General features: G+C 37.4%; 1 protein-coding gene and 1 long non-coding RNA gene across 5 annotated transcripts in view; one reads left to right on the plus strand and one right to left on the minus strand.

The window, feature by feature from the left end:
• The window catches only part of LOC136847755 (uncharacterized), a 39,236-nt gene extending 27,271 nt beyond the window's left edge, over positions 1-11,965 (plus strand). Inside the window, exons 3-4 of the long non-coding RNA XR_010855827.1 lie at positions 3,989-4,154; positions 11,849-11,965. This is a non-coding gene — a long non-coding RNA (uncharacterized lncRNA). The remainder of the gene's footprint in view (positions 1-3,988; positions 4,155-11,848) is intronic.
• Positions 1-23,522, minus strand: part of Slob (Slowpoke binding protein) — a 449,205-nt gene that overhangs the window by 11,766 nt on the left and 413,917 nt on the right. For 3 of the 4 annotated variants that reach the window (XR_010855826.1, XR_010855825.1, XR_010855824.1), the window contains exon 10: positions 20,320-20,511. Coding sequence is in view for 1 of the 4 variants with exons in the window: in XM_067119630.1 (XP_066975731.1) it covers positions 20,320-20,497 (178 nt within the window). In the remaining 3 variants the exon portion in view is untranslated. The remainder of the gene's footprint in view (positions 1-20,319; positions 20,512-23,522) is intronic. The other variant, XM_067119630.1, reaches the window with a different exon arrangement.

Here is a 23,522-nt window from a genome sequence, read left to right on the forward strand (position 1 = left end):
TTGACGAGTTTGTTGGTGAAACCATTGTTCACCAACATTTGTGCAGCACGTTCGAATTCCTTGTTGGTGTCCTGCCAGGTGGAGCAGTGGGAGAGGGCCCTTTTAATGAAGGTCCTTACTGTCGTGTTCTTAAACCTAGCAGGGCACTCGCTATCCCCATTCAAGCAAAGTCCCAAATTGGTGGATTTTGTGTAGAGACTGATGTCTTCAAGTTCCGTTCTGTCTTTGTGACCATAACGTCGAGGAAGGAGCCGGTCGTCTGTGCTGAACTCGACAGTGTAGTTCAACACACTACATTGTTGGAAGGTCAGACGAAGGGCTTCAACCTCCTCCTCGTTGTCTGCTTGAACGAAGCGTCGTCGATATATCGGGCATATTTCTTCGGCCGCTGGATTCTCTCAAAGACACGTTCTTCTACGGTGCCCATGTAAAAATTTGCAAAGAGGACACCCAGAAGGATGGCGTTGCAATGGGCTCTCCATTGGGCGTCGTCTTTGCAAATTTTTACATGGGCACCGTGAGAAGAACGTGTCTTTGAGAGAATCCAGCGGCCAAGAAATATGCCCGATATATCGACGTCGTCTTTGTTCAAGCAGACAACGAGGAGGAGGTTGAAGCCCTTCGTCTGACCTTCCAACAATGTAGTGTGTTGAACTACACTGTCGAGTTCAGCACAGACGACCGGCTCCCCTTCCTCGACGTTATGGTCACAAAGACAGAACGGAACTTGAAGACATAAGTCTACACAAAATCCACCAATTTGGGACTTTGCTTGAATGGGGATAGCGAGTGCCCTGCTAGGTTTTAAGAACACGACAGTAAGGACCTTCATTAAAAGGGCCCTCTCCCACTGCTCCACCTGGCAGGACACCAACAAGGAATTCGAACATGTTGCACAAATGTTGGTGAACAATGGTTTCACCAACAAACTCGTCAACAAAGAAATTCAAACTGGCCTGGAACAATGGTACAACAGTGAGAACACACTAACCTGTCCCCAAGATGACATCAAGATCTATTATAAGGCCCGGATGCATCCCCAGTACCGTGAGAGGACGAGAACTCCGTGAAGAAAATCGTCATGGAAAACGTCACCCCGACTGAAGACAGTAAGAGAATAAATCTTGTAATTTATTATAAGAACCGCCGCACCCGTGATCTGGTGATGAAGAATAACCCCTCTCCGCCAGCAAGAGAACCCTCAAGCAGAAGAACGTGGTCTACCAATTTGTATGTCCTGTCCGAGGATGCCCGCCGCTTATATTGGAATGACCATGATGCGCCTGTCAAAAGGATCTCCTGCCACGCCCAGGAGGGTACCATCATGAACCACGCCCGTGCTACCACAATATTTCCATCTCCCGCGACAGTATTATACAAAATATAAGTATAATCGGGAGAGCCGCCGACCTCGACGTCTGCGCCTGCTAGAGCGCTCCTCATTGCTGAGAGAAAACCAACAATGAATACGACGCAGGAGGCATCGCTCCTACCCACGAATTTAAGAAGAATAATGCAGAACACCCACCAAATCCAACGAATACCTGAAAACGACAACCCTGAGAATGGAGATGCCCTGATGAGCGAGGCGCCTTCGGCAGACAATCCCCCGACTACGACCGAAAGAGTAGATAATGACATCATTCATCCTCAGCCCAACAGCAGCCAAACTACCAATGATGTCAGCCGGCATGACATCACGCAACGGCAGGCCACGGGAACGCTGGAATGAATGACATTCCCAGGTTGCGAAGATCTGTCAGGATCGAGTTTCGCCATGGAAATTTGGCTTGAAGTTCGCTGACTGCAACCAATCAGAATTCGCCATCCATGACCCCCGCTGAAGCCCGTGTATAAATTCAGAAGGACCTATGTAATCTGCCAGTCCTCTACTAGCTCCCCGCTGGAGAATGACAGAAGAGTCTGTCAAAACGTCGCGGCAACAATTGTATAGAACTAACTGTATAGAATATATAAAGAAGCAGAATCCAGATTTTGACTTTTCCCCATGAAATGACAAATATAGGCGAGCTGTTAGCACGCACCTCCACTGAAGAGAAGTCCATAATAAGGAAAATAGAAAAAGTCTTCTACAAAATAAATGCAGCTGAAGCAGCAATAATATTCAATAGAACCTGTTTAAAAGAGGGTCTGCTGCCAAATTATACTAAGATAGTAATAATAATAATAATAATTAGTAATTTTATAATACTAAAATAATCAAGTTGTAATATTTTTTAACCTGGATAGATATCATATTTTGTTATGAAATGCTGATATACTACCATGCAATGCTGTGTCCTCTGCCATTGAAGTCTTGAAACGGGTAACAATTGTTTGGTTTCTAAGATATGCAGTAGATGATAGTCTAGCACTTGACATGGTTTCAGATGGTAATTTTCCATGTGGAAATCTTTGAATTGCTCACTTCCTAAATTTCTTATAGTTTTGCATTGGGTCAGAATGATAGTGGTAAAATATTTACTTATAGATGACAAACATTTTTGCTTTGTGTAAACATGTTATGGATGCAAAACTTTTTCACAGAAGTGAGTAGTATTGTGAGCGTTTAGAACTAGTTCAGGATTGTGCCATTCTTTCAACTGCTGACCACTTAAATGGTGTTCTTACATCTGGTAATATATGGTAAGTGATTTTACCAAGGAAATCTGTCCTATGTAGATGTCAATTTTTTAATGGAGTTGAATACAATTTTCCATTCATAATCCAGTAATTGTAGGTGCACAGTTTAAAGCTGTAGGTGTGGTATTTGTGTTAGCTAGCAGTGGTGTTAGTTACATGAATGCAGCACATTATATTTGTGGGTAATGCTGGAGAAGTCTTGTACCGCAGCAGTAACAATTGAGAGAAAATTCCATGCACTTCATAAGAATATTAGAATGGGGAGAAAATCAAGGTTCCAGGTTCACATCCTGGTGGTCCTTGAATATTTAATACAATAAATGTTGTAGTAGGCAATATAATTTTTTGGAGCTAGTCAACTAATTAACATAGGTCTCTCACTATATAAATGTTGAGATTAGAAGTATAGTATTGTAATCATGTCTGAATTCATCATGAGCTGATAAAAGTTTCCAACATACATTGTTTGATTTATTGGTATTAATGTAAGCCAATAAGTAGGGTGTGATCAGACATGCTAAGCAGATCTTAGTGAAAACTGATAGAAGAATATCCTGTATCATCCCATGGGATTTTCATGCTGATGGGAAAAAGAAATGTTGTCAAAATATTATTAGATGCCTCTTCCGCCATGCCTTCCAAGAAATTTGACACTTTTCCTAGAGTACTTGAATGTGAGGCACTATATTTAACAAGAGATCTTTTGTTTTGGAGCATTCATTGTACAGAAAATTCACAGAGGACTCTGTATTACACTGGTTCATTTTTTCCTTTGAGAGACTTGGCATAAAAATGAAAAAATTGCTTTGTAGTACATCCTGTTGGGCTGAAGAACACAAATGAAAAAATTGCTTTGCAGTACATCGTGTTGGGCTGAAGAATTTTTTTGCAGTTTACACATGGTCAGAAAAGGTCCATAAAAATCTGTTCAGCTCCTCTAAATTTAAGTATTGTGAAAAAAAAAAAAATCTTTCTGGCAGCATACGGTAAATATTGTCTGTGATGAAGGCCACATATCTGTTCTAGATCTCAAGAGTGTTTTAAGATACCTGGTAATAATTTGATGCTTTTTAATGAACACAGAACACTACAGAGAATAGTTTTCTTCTAGTAAACCCAAATAATTGTTGGAAAGTAGATTATTCAAGTTTCATTGGCCAAAATAATTTACAAATATATATGGTTATTTAAGGTTATCTTGTTAATTTCAAGGTGTTGGTAACATTTACTGTATTGTGAAGCCAAGATTTTTCTCTAAAAGGGTTGCAAAGAAAATACACATCCAGATTACTGTAACTTGATGGAAGGCACTTTTTAACAATGAACACTTCATTCTTACTTACAGGTACTGCCTCCTTTTTACGTTAAAGATATGAAAACATTCATTTTCAAGAGCAAGACTAAAACCTGATGTTCCTGAACAGCTTTAAAAGAACTGGAACTAACCACTTATTCAAAGGAACTTGTAAATAAGCTGAGTATATAATTAGTCATGGAGCTGAGTGATTAAGGTGAGGCACTTAATGTGATTTGTTATTCTTACGCCACTGATTTCATAGACCATGAGATAATTGTAAATGGAATGCTAATACAATATTCAGTAGTTGCATAATTTTTACTATATGTGCTAGAATGCACAATGTGCTATTTAATTTTAGAGGCAAGCAGTTAGTTCATCTTTGGGTAATAATGATAAATATGAAAAAACAGTAAGTACATTAGATTTGTCTGAAATATTGGTGTTTGGGCCTTGGACACCACTGCAATTTGGCACTAATAGCAGCTTCCAGAGGAAAAGCAATAAATCCAAATTGATAACAGTAAATATTTATAGTATACTTAAAATTTTGAAAGGCCAGGTAAAGCATGGTATAACAGTCACCAGAGCAAGACTAAAAGTCTTGCCATAAATGCCATGAATCTTTGAGGGTGGTCGATTCTTCCTCCTCAGAAGAATGTTGTACTCCACTGAAGCTAGTCTAGCAGATGTTGTCCCCTCAACAGCACCATTTGGCATGTTATATTACAGTCAGTTCTCAATCCTTCATCATTCTGTTTGTTCGTAAACTGACAGGTGCAATTTGAATGCAATTTATTCATCATTTTGCAGGGGTCTAGACAACCTTGAAACCACCAGTTAAATCTTGCCCAAACAAAAATTCCCTTTTTCTTGAGAGTTAAAAACTATCCTACCATCTTCCAGAAAGACTCCTTTAAATATTAAGATTTTAATGCTTTAATCCACTGTAGCACAGAAGGATTGGTAGTACCTCCTTTGACATACTTCGGTGGTCAGTTTTTCTCAGGACCTTTGAGGAATTTATCATCAGACATCTTTGAATTTTGTCATTGCATTAGACATCTTGTCTGGTATAAGGGTGCAAATTTTCTTTCCAAGTTGTCAGTTTTTCTTGGAGTTGACGAATACATCTTATTTCTTCAATCTTCAGTGATGTCTGACAGACGAGTGACTTCTTTTTAATAAACTACCTTTTCTTTTATTGCAAGTGAACTAATGTTACTGTTATGAATTTGCTCTAAAGATATTAAGTGTGAACAGTTCTAATTGCTTACTTGGGCAGGGATTCTGTGAGAGTATGTATCCTGATATAAATGAAGAATTGGGTTCTTTGTTGGTAGCAGCTCCCTTGTTTTGGAAAAGGCTAGCCAGTGCCTGCCACAATTAAATGTTTTTGTACAAGGGCAACTCTTCACTTGTCTTTAGAATCTCCCCACATGTTATTACAGAAAAATCTTTGATATTTGAAATTCAACACTCTCATATGAACCTGGGGTTGATCTGATTGTGTAGATACAAAGTGCGTCACCGACTTACAGCAGGTTTGATCTCGTGGAGCTTTTTCAGTGCCATTAACGGCGTTTTACAATGCTGTAACTTGATGCAACATCAAGTTAAGTGCTGGAAGTGCCGATAATGGCAAAACACCAACTTACGGTGGAAATCAAATTAAAGCGCGGCGCTGAAACAGATCCCCACCGTAAATCGAGGACCGACTTTAGGAAGATAAAAGACACTTTTTCCTCTCACTGTTGTCCTTTTAATGAACATACAGCAACCAATAGAAAATAGATACCATTTCTATAGGCTGAGAGAACATCTCTTTCCCAGAGGCATGAGTTGACAAGCTCTAATGAAGAGGTATGCATAAGGCACTAGGGGAAATTTCTCTTAACAATGCATGCTGGAGAAAACTATTGGGTCTTTGACCTGCAGGTTTTGTATGAATATGAACATGGTGTATGTATGGCTAGTTTACTGGGAGATTCTCAAGGAATTTTATACTGTATAGATTTTTTTGTACACTCAGTCCCAAATGATGCTGTTTGTATTCAAAATGTTTTTTAAAATGTTTCTCAAAACCTGCAGACATATCAGGATCATCTCTATACAGCAACAATACTGTACTGGGAATTCTGAAGTGACTTTTGTGGCAAAATCATGTTCCATATCCTCTGTGATTGAATATTAAATTGAATATTTATTATTGAATTCATATCAAAATCTTTCCTGTACCCAATAATCCAGTGCTACTTGGGGAACCTCAGAGTAGGATAAGTTGGTGAAACAAGTAAGAGGAAACAATAGAAAAAGATATGGAAAATTAACCCTTAAACGCCTGTTGGACGTAGCAAACGTTGACTAAAATTGTCTGTTGAATGCCGAGTGGACGTAGCAAACGTCGACTACAAAAATTTCAACCTTCGGTCAACTTTGACTCGACCGAAATGGTCGAAAAACGCAATTTTAAGCTAAAACTCTTACATTCTAGTAATATTCAATCATGTATCTTCATTTTGCAACAAATTGGAAGTCTCTAGCACAATATTTCGATTTATGGTGAATTTTTGAAAAAAACTTTTTACGCCCGCGTGGTAACTCGGCCGAAAATTTCAGAAATTCTTTTGTCATTTTGTCGTAATTTTTGCACTGTTCTATATTAGCCGTTACATAAAGTTTTATATGTGAAAATGTGCACAATTTCATGTACAATACAACAGAAAATAACTCATGGTTGTAGCTTTTATCAGTTTTGAAATATTTTCATATAAATCACGATAACTGCCAAAATTTCAACCTTCGGTCAACTTTGACTCGACCAAAATGGTCAAAAAACGCAATTGTAAGCTAAAACTCTTACATTCTAGTAATATTCAATCATTTACCTTCATTTTGCAACCAATTGGAAGTCTCTAGCACAATATTTCGATTTATGATGAATTTTTGAAAAAAACTTTTTCCTTACGTCCGCTCCAGAAATTCTTTCGTCACGTTGTCATAATGTTTGCACTGTTTTATATTAGTCGTTACATAAAGTTTTATATATGAAAATGTGCGCAATTTCATGTAGAATACAACAGAAAATAACTCATGGTTGTAGCTTTTATCAGTTTTGAAATATTTTCATATAAATCATGATAACTGCCAAAATTTCAAGCTTTTGATCAACTTTAACTCGACCGAAATGGTAAAAAAAACGCAATTATAAGCTAAAACTCTTACATTCTAGTAATATTCAATCATGTACCTTTATTTTGCAACAAACTGGAAGTCTCTAGCACAATATTTCGATTTATGGTGAATTTCTAAAAAAAAAAATTTTTTTCCTTACGTCTGCGCGCGGTACTTTGGCCGAACATCTCAGAAATTCTTTCGTCATGTTGTCGTAATGTTTGCATCGTTTTATATTAGTCGTTACATAAACTTTTATATATGAAAATGTGTGCAATTTCATGTAGAATACAACAAAAATTAGCTCATGGTTGTAGCTTTTATCAGTTTTGAAATATTTTCACATAAATCACGATAACTGCCAAAATTTCAACCTTCAGTCAACTTTAACTCGACCGAAATGGTAAAAAAACGCAATTGTAAGCTAAAACTCTTACATTCTAGTAATATTCAATCGTTTACCTTCATTTTGCAATAAATTGGAAGTCTCTAGCACAATATTTCGATTTATGGTGAATTTTTAAAAAAACATTTTCCTTACGTCTCTGCTGGTAACTCGGCCGAACATCTCAGAAATTCTTTCGTCTCGTTGTTGTAATATTTGCACCGTTTTATATTAGTCATTATAAAGTTTTATATATGAAAATGTGTGCAATTTCATTTACAATACAACAAAAAATAACTCATGGTTGTAGCTTTTATCAGTTTTGAAATATTTTCATATAAATCACGATATATAGAAAAAATTCGACTTTTGGTCAACTTTAACTCGACCGAAATGGTCGAAAACTGCAATTGTAAGCTAAAACACTTACAGTCTAGTAATATTCAATCAATTAGCTTCATTTTTCAACAAACGGGAAGTTTAGCACAATATTTCGATTTATGGTGAATATTTGAAAAAAAAAAATTTTTATGTCATCGCGTTATGAATTCATGCATCTTGTGATAATATTTTCTCTGTGTTGCTTTGATTGTTTTAAAATTTGTTATCTATCAAAATCATCGCAATTTAGTGTACAATACAACTAAAAAAATTAAGTCATTATTAGCTTTAACCGTTTTTTTTTTTTTTCACTGTCATATATTCCAATATTTATTATATGATAATGATATTTTTTCATTTCTGATGGTTGCATACTAAACTTCAGGCAATGACAAAAAAATGAGCCAAAAATGAACTCTTAATCTTAAAAACTAAGCGTGCTGTGATTTTTGAAAAAACTTTTTTCCACTTCGGCGCTAACTCACCGAACGCCACCGGCATACAGGAGACGTTTTTGTAAATAGGGCTTCGGCGTTAAAAGGGTTAAGTGCTATAGTAATTTGTGGTTATAAAGATGATCCTCTTGAAGTTGGTGACAGCTGCGAAATATGTAGGATAGGGTAACCATCAAGCTGAGAATGTCTTGGTAATATAGATGCCACCATAGGATGTCCTAGAGATTTCCTGCATCAATGGAGACTACATATTTTGTTGGAACTAGTAAAAATCTGTTCTATACAAAAAAACATTAGTTGTATAAATGGTGTACCGGAGAAAATTCTTCAGTCAATAGTCAGCAACTTCTGGGGATACCCACTTTGGTAGGTTATCAACATCAGGTGTTCAGAATCTCTTGGCCTCTTTAGGATGAACTAGTTGCTGTATCTCCAATCTAGCTGGTAAATTTTCAAGTGAATGTTTCATGCTGTTTCCTGGGATCTTGTTCAGATATATTTAAATATGCATGTCTATTTTGTTCATTGCATGTTTCCTTGTCCCAGTCTGAATAGACTGGTTGCTGTATCTCCAATCTAGCTGGTAATTTTCCAAGTGAATTTGTTTCATGCTGTTTCCTGAGATCTCATGACTGTAATGGCTTCCTTGTTCAGATATACAGTATTTAAATATGCTTGTCTATTTTGTTTGTCAGGTGTTCCCTAGTCTCGGTCTGACAGGGCTGGTTGCTATGCTTGTTTTTCAAGCCTTTTTTCAAGCCTTTTCTTAGGGGTAATGTGATGGCAATGGCTTTTGTTGTGGTAGACATGATCAGCCTTAAGTCAACTAAATAGCTAGTAGGCTGATGGAATTTTTCAATTTCCCCAGTGTATATGTAGAGAGATTGCTGCACTCTACTATGCCCATTTGCAGTACAGTATTCAGAAAGATGGTCTTGCTTGACAGACCCCACTTATAAGTGTCCAGTATATATTTACAAGTGACAGCAAATTTGATCATCATTATTATTCCAGAGAAGATACTTATAATTCAACACTGTTACAAGTTACCAGGGCCACCATTGAGGGCTGGTCAAAGAACCATCAACTTACACTGTAACTTTATGAAACAGTAAAAGGACAGTTGATACATGCAGGCCTGCAGTTGTCTACTGGTTTACTAATGCTAGCAGGTTACAATGTATAAAGAGGTGTGATGATATTCAGTTACTGCTTCAAAGTCTCCAATTAAATATATTCTTATGATGGCTGCTAGCTTTTGTACCAACTGCACAGATATAAATTGCTCTTCCTTTCTGCACAGATATAAATTGCTCTTCCTTTCTGCACAGATATAAATTGCTCTTCCTTTCCAAACAAATCAAATTAAATAGTGTTTTGTACAGTGCCTCAGTGTCCAGTATCCACAGTTTTTGAATCTTGGAAGTGTTAAGGATGGTTATTAGTTTTGGTTTTCCCAGGGTTCTTTGGCCTCCATCCTCAGAATTCATAGTGATCTGGACACTGGTAGGCTGCTGGAAGTGTTAAGGATGGCTATCCAGCAGTTCAGTTTTGGTTTTCCAAGGGTTCTTTGGCCTCCATCCTCACAGAATTCATAATGATCTGGACACTGGTCTGCTGAGTTATTGTGTGATACACTGGCTGTGTAGTTTTTCCAGTGATCAGCTTATTTTAAGCAATTATAATGATTGCTCTTATTCTCACAGTTATTATACTAATTCAAATTATATGGTTTGTAATCGTAAAATGACTGTTAGTAGTCACATCATATTAATTTTGAATCCATTGGCAAGCTTCTCTGAACCACATTCTGATCTTGATATTCCACATGTAAGTTTTGCATGTTTTTTAAATTTTAAGCCTGTTGTTATTAGGCTCTTGGTAATCATGCTGATTTTTGTTATCCGCTGGTGGTCTTCCAAGTTTATATAGCATCTGTCATTAAGGCAACCCATTAACCATACCAATTTTGAATCCATGGATAGGCTGTTCTTTAGTCCAATGTTAGGAGTTCCAGGTTTGTAAATTCAATCATTGCTGTCAGACCTTAAGACTATACTGTTAGGCACATTTGTTCTTCAATCCACCGGTAAGGCTTCCATGATTTGAAATTTAGGCTGTTATTTTTATCAATAATCACACTAAAGATGTCTGGTTTTTCAGCGATTAGGCATTGCTTTTTAAAGTTTTTCTTTATATCCACACTAGCAGTCTGTCATTTTGTAACTGTCATGATGTTTGCTGTGCTGTCATTATACTGATTTTGAAATCCACTGGTAGGGCTTTTTTAATTTTTCTACTGTAAGGAAGGACTGCATGTTTGTTATTTTGGTGGTAGTTTTTATTTTTACAAATTTTACCTGTCTTGAATCCACTGTTAGCTGGTTAGTAGTTGTTAAGTAATTGTGATCTTTGGTAGCAATTGTTGTTATTCAGCTTAAGCAGGTAGGCTTAAAATGTTGGCAATTTAGATTTTGTTCTCAGTACTGTTATCTTAACCACTCACTGGCTTTTGTCCTAAATGATGATGGCTGTGGATGCTCACATTGGTTGTGTAATTTACTGCTATTCTCAGAAATTACACTGATTTTAAATCCATTATTAGCTGTGAATGTTTCTTTTTAACCAGTTTTCATCATATGGATGTCTACCCAGCAAGTAGTGTGACATCCAGCTGCTATTTGTGATGTAACTTCTCACTCAGAACTCCAATGACCCCTTATTCTTGTTAACTATATGTCGATTGTGATTACTTTCCTTGCTGCTGTCACAGCACCATAATTTCAGAATGCAGCCCTGCAAGTCAGTGTCCATGCCTTCTTGATAGAGGGTACACTGCATCGTGTTTTAGTCTCCTAGCTACTGGCCTTCAAGGGTGTATGATCACATCACTGTAAAGATTAATTCCTCTTCTAAAGATCTTGAATTGTGTGCACCTTCTCTCCCATTTTTAGTGTCCATTTTGAAACGCTTCTAACTTGTAAGTGGCAATAACACTTCAGATGCACAGAGTTGTTGTAGTGCCAAATTGGTTCAGTTTCTGTGATCATTAAGTGTTGCTAGTCCTTAGAGTCCAGATGGAAGTAATTCTCTTTCAAACTTTAGGTTTCAAACTCTAGGTTAGTCCAGAATGTTCCTCTTCTAAAGATCTTGAATTGTGTGCACCTTCTCTCCCATTTTTAGTGTCCATTTTGAAATGCTTCTAACTTGTAAGTGGCAATAACACTTCAGATGCACAGAGTTGTTGTAGTGCCAAATTGGTTCAGTTTCTGTGATCATTAAGTGTTGCTAGTCCTTAGAGTCCAGATGGAAGTAATTCTCTTTCAAACTTTAGGTTAGTCCAGAATGTTCTCGTATACCTACTCCCAAGCCAAGTTCTTTTACTTTAATTGTTGACATAACACAGATTTTTGCTTGCTTGCAGAATTGTGTGGTACTTGCCTTCCTGCTGCAGTGCTTTTACGCTAACTGTTAACATATAAACACTTTCTAAGAAAATTGCTTGCTTTGCAGAGCTGTGTGGTACTTTGCTGCCTTCCTGCTGCAGCTAACTGATGGAGTGCACAAAATTTGTTATACTGTAGGGTATGAGGAGTTTGTAAATTTTAGAAGAATAAAGTGGTTAACTGATTTTTTTTTATTCTAATATGTCCAAATCATTGCATAACTAAATTTTTGATATGAAAGTCTAAAACAATACTGTATAGCCATTGCTAATCATTTAAAATAATGATTACTATTTCTGCAATGATGACAAAAATCATCATCCTAGGAACTTGTTGAAATGTAAACACAAGATGATGTGGCAAAAACATCACCCTTAGGAAGAAGTTTAGAAATGTAAACTCAAGAGAAAAGATGCATGTCAAATGTTCTCTGATGTGAACACCAGATGATAGTGGCAAATACATCACCCTTAGGAAGAAGTTTAGAAATGTAAACTCAAGAGAAAAGATACATGTCAAACATTCTCTGATGTGAACACCAGAAGAATTTGAAAGTTAAAAAGGTATATATGGTCAGCATGGCTGAAAAGACAGCACTTTCAACAAAGAAAAGTAAAGCACTATATGAAGTGATCATACTTAGTAAATTACAAAGTTTCTGAAAGAGTTGAGAAGGTATATGGTCAGCATGAGACAGCACTTACAAACAATGCACTATATGAATTAGGTGATCATACTTCATTTCTGAAAGAGGTTCAGAAAGAAAACAGCCATCAGGGTCTCTGTAACAAGATCAGTGCAAACCACTTAGTTACAATGTACCACAAGACATACACCACACTTCAGAAAGGTATAGCAAAGCAAAAAAGTACAGAACTGTCAAAACTCCTTGATCACAAACTTCACTGGGAAGAGGCTGGACAAAAAGAGAGAAATTATAAAAACTAACAACTGTTTACTTTTTGGTTTGTGCTAGGGGAGAGAAAGAAACTTTGTTTCTTTGGTTTATCTCCCTTGTATAAAAGTGTCTGTTTCTTTGGTTTATCTCCCTTGTATAAAGACACTTTTAATAACAAGGGAGATAAACCACAGAAATATCTCAAGTACCATGACCATAATTACAGTCAGTACTGGGGAACAAATATTATGGAAGAAGAAATTTGACAGCACCAAGACCACCAGTTAGATGTTACTAAGTGAGGAGGAGACTAAGAAGAGAAGTGATGGTCATGTCCAACTACAATAAGGATAGTCCTCTTATTGTTTTACCATAGTGATGGAAAAACCCACAAAAGAATGGGATCATTGTGGAGGCTACAGTATGCAGAGATGATCTGGTGCTAAAAGAACTAGAACCCAAGATTGGAAGGAGATTTAAATCAAGGGAAACAAAATTAGGATAGGAATCAGAAGGGAAGCAAAGGAAGACAGTGAAATCTGGAAAGTGGATTTTTGGCAAGGTGTGAGGTAACTTAATTCTGCTGTCAGTTGATTGAAGCGGGTCTCTCAGAAGAATTATGTGACAGACAAGTATAAACAAAAAGTTTTCAGTGACTGTCATGCTTAGCTAATGGTGATGAAACAGAAGGTGAAAATTTGTTATGGTGGACAGTACACTGGCCTCTGCTGGTTATAAGAGAAGAGTAGTGATAGCGTAAAGTCTGCTGGGTCACTGGTTAATAAGAATAATCCCTCAGTAAATGGCCAAAATTTGTTATGAGAAATATTTCTGTAAAGTTTTCCACCAAAAGAATAGTAAAGAGACTATACCACACATTCACACCTCGAGAAAAAGTCTTGTGTTACCATCAGTAAGCAGCCACACTTTCTGCTTTATTAGCCAAATGGCCTCTTGGGGAAAATTTTTGCATAAGTTTTCAACCACAAGAAAAAGAAAAGATTCTATTTTCATCCGTTAAAATCTAGAGAAAATATGTCTTGTTTACCAAGATAAGCAATTAAATGGGCATTATGAAGACAGAATGCACTGGAATGATGCTAAGGGATAGCAAAAATTAAGCTTGTGTTAATGAGAAAGTAAAGAAAGCAGGAAGCATTATCAGAAAAGTGACCATGTGGATGCTGTGGGAAATGAGTGGTGGTGGACCCAGTACAGTACTGTACTGTGTACCAAATATAACATGGAATCATAAAAGCTCAGGATTGAAACTTTTACATAGGACGATAGATTTTCAATCCTAAAAATGTATAGAGCATATTGTGAAGAAAGGGCACAAAAGTACAATGTTGTGGTAGCAGGTCAGTTCTTAAAAGATGAACATTTCTGTTAACTTGAGGACAATAAAGCAGGTATGAAGAGAGCAGTAGGAAAACAAGTAGCAACAGTTTGGATGAAGTGGAGGAGACTGCTTGATTACTGATACAGTAATCAAAATTATCCAATTAGTTAAGCAGAGAAAATAGTCCACAAAAGTTACTAAGGGAAAGAGTATCAAAAATAGTAAATGAAGTTCAGAGGTCATTGTAGCTATCACAATACATAAAACTGGTAATTATGGCCAATAGACTCTTTGTTATGTGTCTCTAAAACCTTTGCTTTACAGTACATGCTGAGGTTACAGGACCACTAACAAAGAAAATAGTCGTTAGGAGTGCAAGTACAAAATACTTAAATTTATGGTTAGAGTGCTTTGGGAGAATCATATCACAAAAGAATGGGTAGCTACGCTGTTTTGTTCAAAAGGGGGAAACACATCGAAATGGTTGTGGTACTTGATGAGGAAGAGGAATGGGCAATCTGTTAAGGAAACATTAATATATAAGTGTTGGTACAGCTAGCAATGAAAAGGCCCCAGAAATCACGAAGAAAGAGTATAATCAAAGACTTTGAACCCTGAGGGAAATCTTGCAGTGTGCACAAGACAGAAAAGATTGGAGAGAACATCTCATACTTCTAATCTGACAAATGCAAAGCCTGAAGTAAAATTTATAATAATGATGACTGAACACAGTACAACATGAAGTGTAACTTTGCACACTATAGTAATTAAACTTTACTAAGTCTACCACTCATTAACTTCTCAGTGATATTATTTACAAAGAAAAGAAAATATTATTAAGGCTTATTATTATTATTATTATTATTATTATTATTATTTGAAGGAGTAGACCCTCTTTTAAACAGGTCTTATTAAAAAGGATGGCTGTATTATGCGAATTTATCTTATACAGTGTCTTTTCTATTTTCCTTATGATTCACTTTTCGGGCTCAACGATGTTGGTCGGCAACTGGCCGATATTCACATTGGAAAAAGGATAGTGTGTGGAATGGGAAGTCTTTTATTGAAATATTCAATCAGAAATCCTTCGTTATCTGGATTCAGGTTCTATTGCAGGTACCGTCGACATGTTTCGACCAGCTCGTTGGTCATCCTCTGGACGTGGTTGAAGAAGATCTGGAGAAACACACACACACATAAGGAGAGGGAAGTGGGGAATGGGGGAGAAGGAGGAGTACCCTGGATACAATCCAGTTTAAACCTCCTGGTAGGTACTCAGAATGGGAAAGGAGGAAGAAAAGGTGGGGAAAGTGAAGTACAGTAGGAGAGGAAGAGTGAGGGGCAGACCCTCTTGCGAAGTTGAATGTTGATGTAGTCATCATGCCAGAACAAGACAGATAGGAAAGGTCCAAATAAGGGATGGCTGAAGAGGATGGAATCTGAAGGCTCGTTGACAGGCTGCTATAAATGATAGTGAATGTTACCGATGGATGCCGCTCCAAATAAGGGGTGGCTGAAGAGGATGGAATCTGAAGGCTCGTTGACAGGCTGCTATAAATGATAGTGAATGTTACTGATGATTTTCTGGAGAAACAAGGTGCTCGGGTTGGTATTTATAGGGGTCTTGATTGGTGCTGAATTATGATTGGCTACCCGGGCAGGTGATCTTGGGCTGAGTCTTCTCTCCCTCTCCCATGTTGATGTTCGGGGCTCGTCTTGCGTGCGAGCGGCATTGTAGTGCTGGGGATCGGTGCTGAATTATGATTGGCTACCCGGGCAGGTCATCTCGGGCGGAGCCTTCTCTCCCATGTTGATGTTTGGGGCTCGTCTTGCGTGTGAGCGGCATTGTAATGCTGGGGATGAATGGGAGAATTTCGATCCTCAGATGCCAAATTTTGATTCACTCGTTCGCTATGGAGGTCTTTTCTTGCTATTCTCTGGTTATGGGCGGTCCTGGCATGGTTAAAGATGGCTCCTCTTGGGCGTGGCAGGAAATCCTCTTGGAGAAATGTATGGTGGTCAGTTCTTATGCGTTTCTCCAAGAGGATTTCCTGCCGTGCCCATGAGGGGAGCCATCTTTAACCATGCCAGGACTGCCCATAACTAGAGAATAGCAATGAAAAGACATAATCACGAACATGGAAATAATTGATCGAACTACCGACCACTGCCACCTGTGCATTTTGGAAGCATTGCACATTGGAAAAGAGAAACTAACCCTCAACATTACGCAGGAAACCTTTCTCCTCCCCACGGCCGTCAGGAGACCTGCACTGAGCGACCCCCATAGCGAACGAGCAAATCAAAATTCGGCATCCGAGGATCGAAATTCTCCCATTCATCCCCAGCACTACAATGCCGTTCGCACACAAGATGAGCCCCGAACATCAACAAGGGAGAGAAGGCTCCGCCTGAGATGACCTGACCCAGGCAGCCAATCATAATTCAGCACTGATCAAGAACCCCCTATAAATACCGACCCGAGCACCTTGTTTCTTCAGATCTTCTTCAACCACGTCCAGAGGATGGCCAACGAGCTGCTCGAAACATGTCGACGGTACCTAAAACAGAACCTGAATCCAGACAACGAAGGATTTCTGATTGGATATTTCAATAAAAGACTTCCTCATTCCACACACTATCCTTTTTCCTATATGAATATCGGCCAGTTGCTGACTAACATCGCTGAGCCCGAAAAGCGAATCATAAGGAAAATAGAAAAGACACTGTATAGCTAAATTTGCATAATACAGTCATCCTTTTATTATTATTATTATTACAGTATTATTATTACTATTATTATTATTATTATTATTATTATTATTATTATTATTATTATTATTATTATTATTAAAGCAATCCCTCAATTATCTGGATCTCCATTATTTGGAACTCGATATTATCCGACACACCTGGACCCGGGATCAAGGCCCCAAAAATATATATAAAAATGTAAAAAAATTGAAAAAACAGCCCGGCGATGCTGTGCAGCCTCAAGAAAATGTTGGTAACACTGCCGATACTAGGACTGACCAGGAAAGGGTTTTGGGGGATAGGGGAGGTCTCAAGAAGTTTCCATGGTGTGGGGGGGTCGAATGGCTTTGTGCCATCGGAGAGGAGGGCAGTATGGCTGGGTGGAGGAAGGCTCAAAGGTGTTGTTTTGGAAGGTGAGTGGAGCTGGGGAGCAGTTTCTATGGCTGGGAGGGGTGAGGATGCAGTGTTGGATGGGAGAAGTTGGCAAATATTTTTATGGTGATTAGAGATGAAATATCAATAGTGATAAAATGCTCTCTTGTATACTGTTATGATGTGTGATAATCATAGTCAACTAAACTTGTAATGAAGTACAGTACAGTACATTAAATTGAGAAAAGCTTAAAAAAAAAAAAAAGGCACCACACATACTGTATGCACTTATTCTGTGGCATGGGTAAACTTGCTATAGCCTGTGGTGTTCTCTTGCTTACATATAAAATTCCCATTTTAAATATTTTTACGGTGATTAGAGATGAAACATCAACAGTGAAAAATAGGCTAATAGACATAGCGTCATAAACATGTGCTAACTGGTTGCATCCCTAAGTGTCTGTGCACTTGGTAACAAAGACTGTTTCCCCTCTGCATGCTTGATCAGTCATGTGTTTGAACTGATTTAGAGTGGACCCCATTCACTATGCATGTTATGGACCACGTGGCATTCTTAGCAGTGCCTGCAGCATTGCAGGTCATGCTTGTATTGTGTCGTGCTGCTGACTGTATGTATAACCCCACCTCATCCTAAGAGGGCAAGGAAGGTGTTGACCCTAAAACAAAAATTGGAAATTGTTGAGAGGCCGGAGCAAGGTTGGACCTGGTCACATAATGGAGGAGTACGGCACTGCCTGGTCAACCCTACATGATATTGAGGCTTCACAGGACAAGCTAAAGAAATACATGAAGGAATTTCGTAAGAAGATGGCCCGGAGTAAAGCCCGCAAGGTCATGGCAAAAGGCCATTATGATGACATAGATCAGTCTACCTTGATGTGGTTTCAGCAACAACAGATGTGTTGCTTCCCACTTCGATGACCCTGACCCTCTGGGTACCTCTTCTTCTTCCAGCCACTTAACCACTTCATGTCTCCCGGGAGTCGCAGGAGGCAGAGGAAGAAGAGGAAGATGCCAGTCTCGACGACTCAGTCGAGCTGGTGGAGGAGGAGGAGGAGGAGGAGGTAGAGGGGACTATTAAACCTCACAAGTTTTTAAAACATCTGGCCATCATAAGCAAGAAAGTCAGCGTAAACAGGTAAGTGAGAGAGTAAAAAGTATTTTTATTGTGTTATTAGAACTGTTATTTTGTAAATTATCATACTGCGTTGCATACGAGAGAAAAAGGGGTTTACTTTTTTGAACAATATATTTTACAATAAATGAAAAACATGTAGCCTACCAAACTACGTGTCGTGTACGAGAGAAAAAGAAGTGTTTTTTTAAGTGTACTGTAATTGATGAGTTTATTTTGTTACAAAATTGGGAAAATACTTTGTTGCAAAATTGGGAAAATACTTTGTTGCAAATATGGGAAAATAAGGTAGATAATCACTTTTTTTCATAAAGTTTTCAGTTCTAAGTGTGATGGTTGTTGCTTATAAGCATATTTAGTGTTTACAGTTGCAAATGAAAATGGGTAGCCTACTGAACTACATGTCAAGTACGAGAGAAAAGGGTGGTTGCTTTTTTGTTTTTAAGTGTATTTCTGGAGTTTATTTTGTTGCAGATATGGGAAAATAAGGTAGATAATTGCTTTTTGCATAAAGTTTTCAGTTTAAAGTGTGAAGGTTGTTGTTTAAAAGAATGATGGTTGTTGTTTATAAGAATATTAAGTGTTTACCACTATGCTTTATTGACAATGTTAGGTGAAGAAGGGTAGGAGTTGCTCTTGCACACCCCTAGACTTTTTTACTCGCCATTATCCAGACTTTGACATTATCTGACAAACCCTTGGCTCTATTAATTTGGATAATTGAGGGATTACTGTATTATGATGTTGTTGTTTTTGTCATTTAACCAGCCCCTAGCCCTTTGCTGTTGACCATAAAAATAAATGAATCTACAAGGAAGTGCAGAAAAAGAAGCCTTTGGGAGCTGCTGAATGTAGATGACCAAATGTTTACAACAGAATCTTTGAAAGATGTGGTGGGAATGTTTAAAAGGTAGAAGAGGACTGAAAATCAATCAAGCACATGGTGACTGCAAAGGAAGCGCAGGAAAAAGTAATCAGACACAAGAAGTGCCCAGGAATACAAAATACATGTGAAATAGAGATTTTGATATCCAAAATATATTAGAAAAGTAACCAAGGAAGCCAGGGAGGTAGAGAACCATATTGTGATAGACGAGGAGGTTTTATATTAAAAGATAATTTCTGTTACTTTCGGTGGGAGTTGGCGCACTTTTAAGAAAAAAAAGTAGCTGTGGCATGGATGACATAGAGAGACAGCAAGACTACTGTCAACTAAACTGTCCCATTAGTAAAGAGCAAAGAAATGATTGGTAGTTAAGGCTTGTATTAATCTATGCAACAGGATCATGGGGGACTGATGTAAAAGATTTTGGAAAAGTGTAACTATAGAATGGTAAAATTTATAGACAGAGTAAGGTAAGAAGAATGTATTATGAATGAGAAAATGGAGGAGAGGTATGGTATCAAGAGGACAGAAAACATACATATTTCCAAGATTGTGATGGTTTCAACATATAATAAGAAGGGATGAAGAGTAGTCACTCAGAAAAATCAACAGACATGGTGTAAGACAAAGACCAAAAGGCAGGCCCAAGGGGAGACAGACCAAGACCTAGACCTGATGAGAGTTTGGCAGAGAGCACAGGGCACAGGAAAGTGGACAGAACTCATTTCATGTCTGAAATACCTTCAATTGGAATGCTGACGTAAGAAGGTTTATTATGATGATAATTAAAGTGGACCACTGACTCAAACTGTAAGACTGAAAGGCAATATGATTTGCAATGTACTGAGGCAAAAATGAATTCTTTATAAGTGAAGTATACTCCTAAATATTTACTATGAAATCTTTTGAAGTCATTACAGTACTTAAGACTTGAATTTTATCATTACCTCCATAATACTTAGGCAATACAAAACTTATGTAACAATGTTGGCATCAGTCTTACCAACATCAAAGTGATACAGCTTTATAAGGGCACTCCAAAACTCAAATATTTATGACATTTGTAAGTTATTTCACAACTTATTACTTTTTGTGTTATTTTTCACATCAAGTTCATTGCAGTGACTTACTTCAGGGGAAGGTGTAACATCTGAGGTAGGTGAAGAAAGTGTCGCTAATGAGGCAGTGGGAGTATTGTATGCAGAGGTAGATATCATGCCTTCATCTCCTCCACCTGATGCTCCTGCAGATGCCTCACTGCTAGTAGGGGTATCTCCACCTCCTTCACCGCTCGAGGCTGTGCCTCCCCTCGCCGCCCACGCCTAGAAATATTAAATGGTTATGACTTTCAAAATAAAGATTCACATTTATGGTAGGTATTTAATTTATAACAAAAAGAAATGAGGTTCATTTTGTAAACATACATTAACTGAGTGTACTCGCTTTTAACTGTGTGACTTTCTTTTGTCTTCTGATTACCACATAAATTCATATATACTGGACATATAAACATCAATAGATCTTTTTTGAGGTCAAATATCCAGGTGCTCTAATAAAAGTGTATTCAATTTGACAACATTAGCCAAAAAAATTCCAGTTTGTTAAAACATAAATATCCTAATTTGAACGGTTATTCTATAATCCATGCAACAGACTGCCATTTAAACCCATTTTCTAAGATGGTACAAAATTTCTAAACAGTTTTTCGTGAATATTTCTTTAAATGTACTGTAATAGGTAAAATGAGACGAAAATAATTCCTCTGAAAGTGAAAAATTGAAGACAACAAAAACAGAAAATGGATGATCTACAAAGTTTAACTCTTTCAATATAAAGAACTCTACAATGCAAAATATTCTTGAAAGGTACCCTTTACAGATTTAGCAGACCTCGAAATTAAATGCAAAAGCACATCACTGCACAGAAATCCTGTTACCTCTAAATTAACAATGTGAAAAACAAAAGAAATTATAATCATACCTCCAAGGTATACTAGCAACAAAGGCGGTAAAGATTTCTTTGTATATCTATTGTACTATCTAGGATAAATGCTAAGAGTTAAAAATACCCCAAAAAAAGAAGATAATGAAACTGCTAGTTAATCCTGCAGTAGTTCATGTATATCACAAACACTAAAAAAAGCTAAAACTGAGGTATCTGAAAAGAGAAGGGTAAACAGAATACCACAGAGAGAAAACAAATGGGAGAAAAGGGAAGCACTTCTGTTCAAGAGAAAATGCAGTGAAGCATGACACTATGCTTTTTAACTTTACAGACTACTGTGAGGGGAAAAAAATATGATGTCGCTTTTAGCTGTTTGTAATAATGTGCCAATTTTTACTGGAGTAACCTCATATTCCTTGCTCAATTTTTTCATGTCATATTTCTCACATTCCTTGATGTTATTGTTCTATAAGAAACTGAAACACTCCAGAGGGATTTAGAATTGTCCTCTATAAAAGGAGTACTGTACTCTTGACAGTAAAAATGATTGTTGACATTATCCTGTTGGTAGACTGTTAAAATCTACAAGTTTTTTCATTAAACCATTCACTTGGTTTCAGGTACTATAACATTTAAAGTGGTGGTTGTTAATTTGAAGACATCAAGGATTACTGAAACACTTTCCAAATGCCAGTTTTGCATAAGAAATAGAACAAGAGAGCTAAGAAAGCTAAGAAATTAGGATTGATGTTAACTACCAGAAGTTTAAGGAGTCATTGACTCAATGCTTTATCCTTCTACCAATCACAGAATTCAGGCTGATAGTCGTGAAGGACCATTCCGAATAAAATATTTGTATGTTTAATAACTGATAAATACTTACACACTAATGATGCATTTATGAGAAAGAACACAGTGATAGAACTGGAAATTAATACTGTTGGGGCTTACCACCAAGAACAATTGAAATAGCGATAAACTCAAATCTGGGCGTAACTGTAAATGACCGAAGTGTCAGTACCTCAAGACTGGTACAACAGATTATGTTCACCTTTGCACCGTAAAAGGATAATGCCAGCTCCCAAACTACTTTTGGGGCCAATAAGAAAATTTAGTGCGGAAGTGCACAGGCTATATGTACAGTAGTATGTCAAACATGGGGTTGGACTGGCAGAGTGAACAACCTGATTCTGCAGACATGCACATCAATTTGATGCATTCTGCAGGTCGAGATATGAAGCCATCACCAGATGGTACAACTGATATGATTTAAGGTTGTGAGTTAGTAACTTTGTTAGTGTCAGCATGGCTGCCATGACAGACTGGCTCGAGCATGAACTTATAAATAATATCCCAGAGGTATAAAATTGTAAAGTTGTCAGTGCGACGAGCATGACCCATGCATGCCTGAAACATAAAGCTATTCCTAAAAAGAATCAGTACTGATATTAAGTGATCCTACATCACAGAGTCATAATTCTCATTCTCATGTCATGATTAATTTCTAACAGTCAAGAGATGATGCTCACAAGGAATAACTTTTATTTTAATTACTTGCAGAATCATCTTATGAATATGCTGTGAATTAGTCCTTTATCATGGTCTTCCATAAAATCTGCCAGAGAGGGAATTGAAGAAAGTTGTCATCAGATCTCCATGAAATATCATTTAAAAAATCTGTGGCAAATGAAAAACCCATACAAAAGTTAAGGCCAGAAAGAGGGTGACAGTCTCGAGTGTAGATATTCATTTATGAAATTTTCCTTAAAAGTTTGTATGAAGTTTTCATAAGGACATTAGGAAAGATGATAAATTAACCTCTCTGTGTAATCATGACTTGATTACCTGTGTTATGCCAATAAGACTTTCCATTCAGTTCTGAATGCCATCACCCATCTGACGACCTGAAATATAATTGGCTATTCAAAGCAAGTGGCTTTGAAATGGAAAACAACTTCTCCCTAAACAAAATGATGATATTTTTATAATAAAGTAACGGTTAGCACCTGAATGTATCCACTCTTCAAGTTGCTGAAGACTATTAAGTACCAGTCATATATGGTTAGTGAAAAAAAAGCAGACATCTCCTGAGGGGGTTTTGATCTTCCGTAGGAACATACAGTATATCTGAATGAGATCTTTTAACCTTGCAAAAGGCATTGCATTGTCAGTAATTCTCTTTGTAAGCAGATTTTATGAAGGCTGAAAAGGAGGGAGTTGGGTACATTCCTATCCCAGTCTTTTGCTGCGTTGTTCATGTTCTCCGCCTTTATGTCTAGACATTGAAAAATCAGCAACATACCTCTAGATTGATCAAAGAAATATGCAAGTCTAATTCATATGCACAATTACCACCAAAATATACAAAAATTTCAAGCATAGTAGTTAT

Source organism: Macrobrachium rosenbergii, chromosome 17 (genome assembly GCF_040412425.1).
Source record: "Macrobrachium rosenbergii isolate ZJJX-2024 chromosome 17, ASM4041242v1, whole genome shotgun sequence".
Classification (NCBI taxonomy): domain Eukaryota; kingdom Metazoa; phylum Arthropoda; class Malacostraca; order Decapoda; family Palaemonidae; genus Macrobrachium; species Macrobrachium rosenbergii.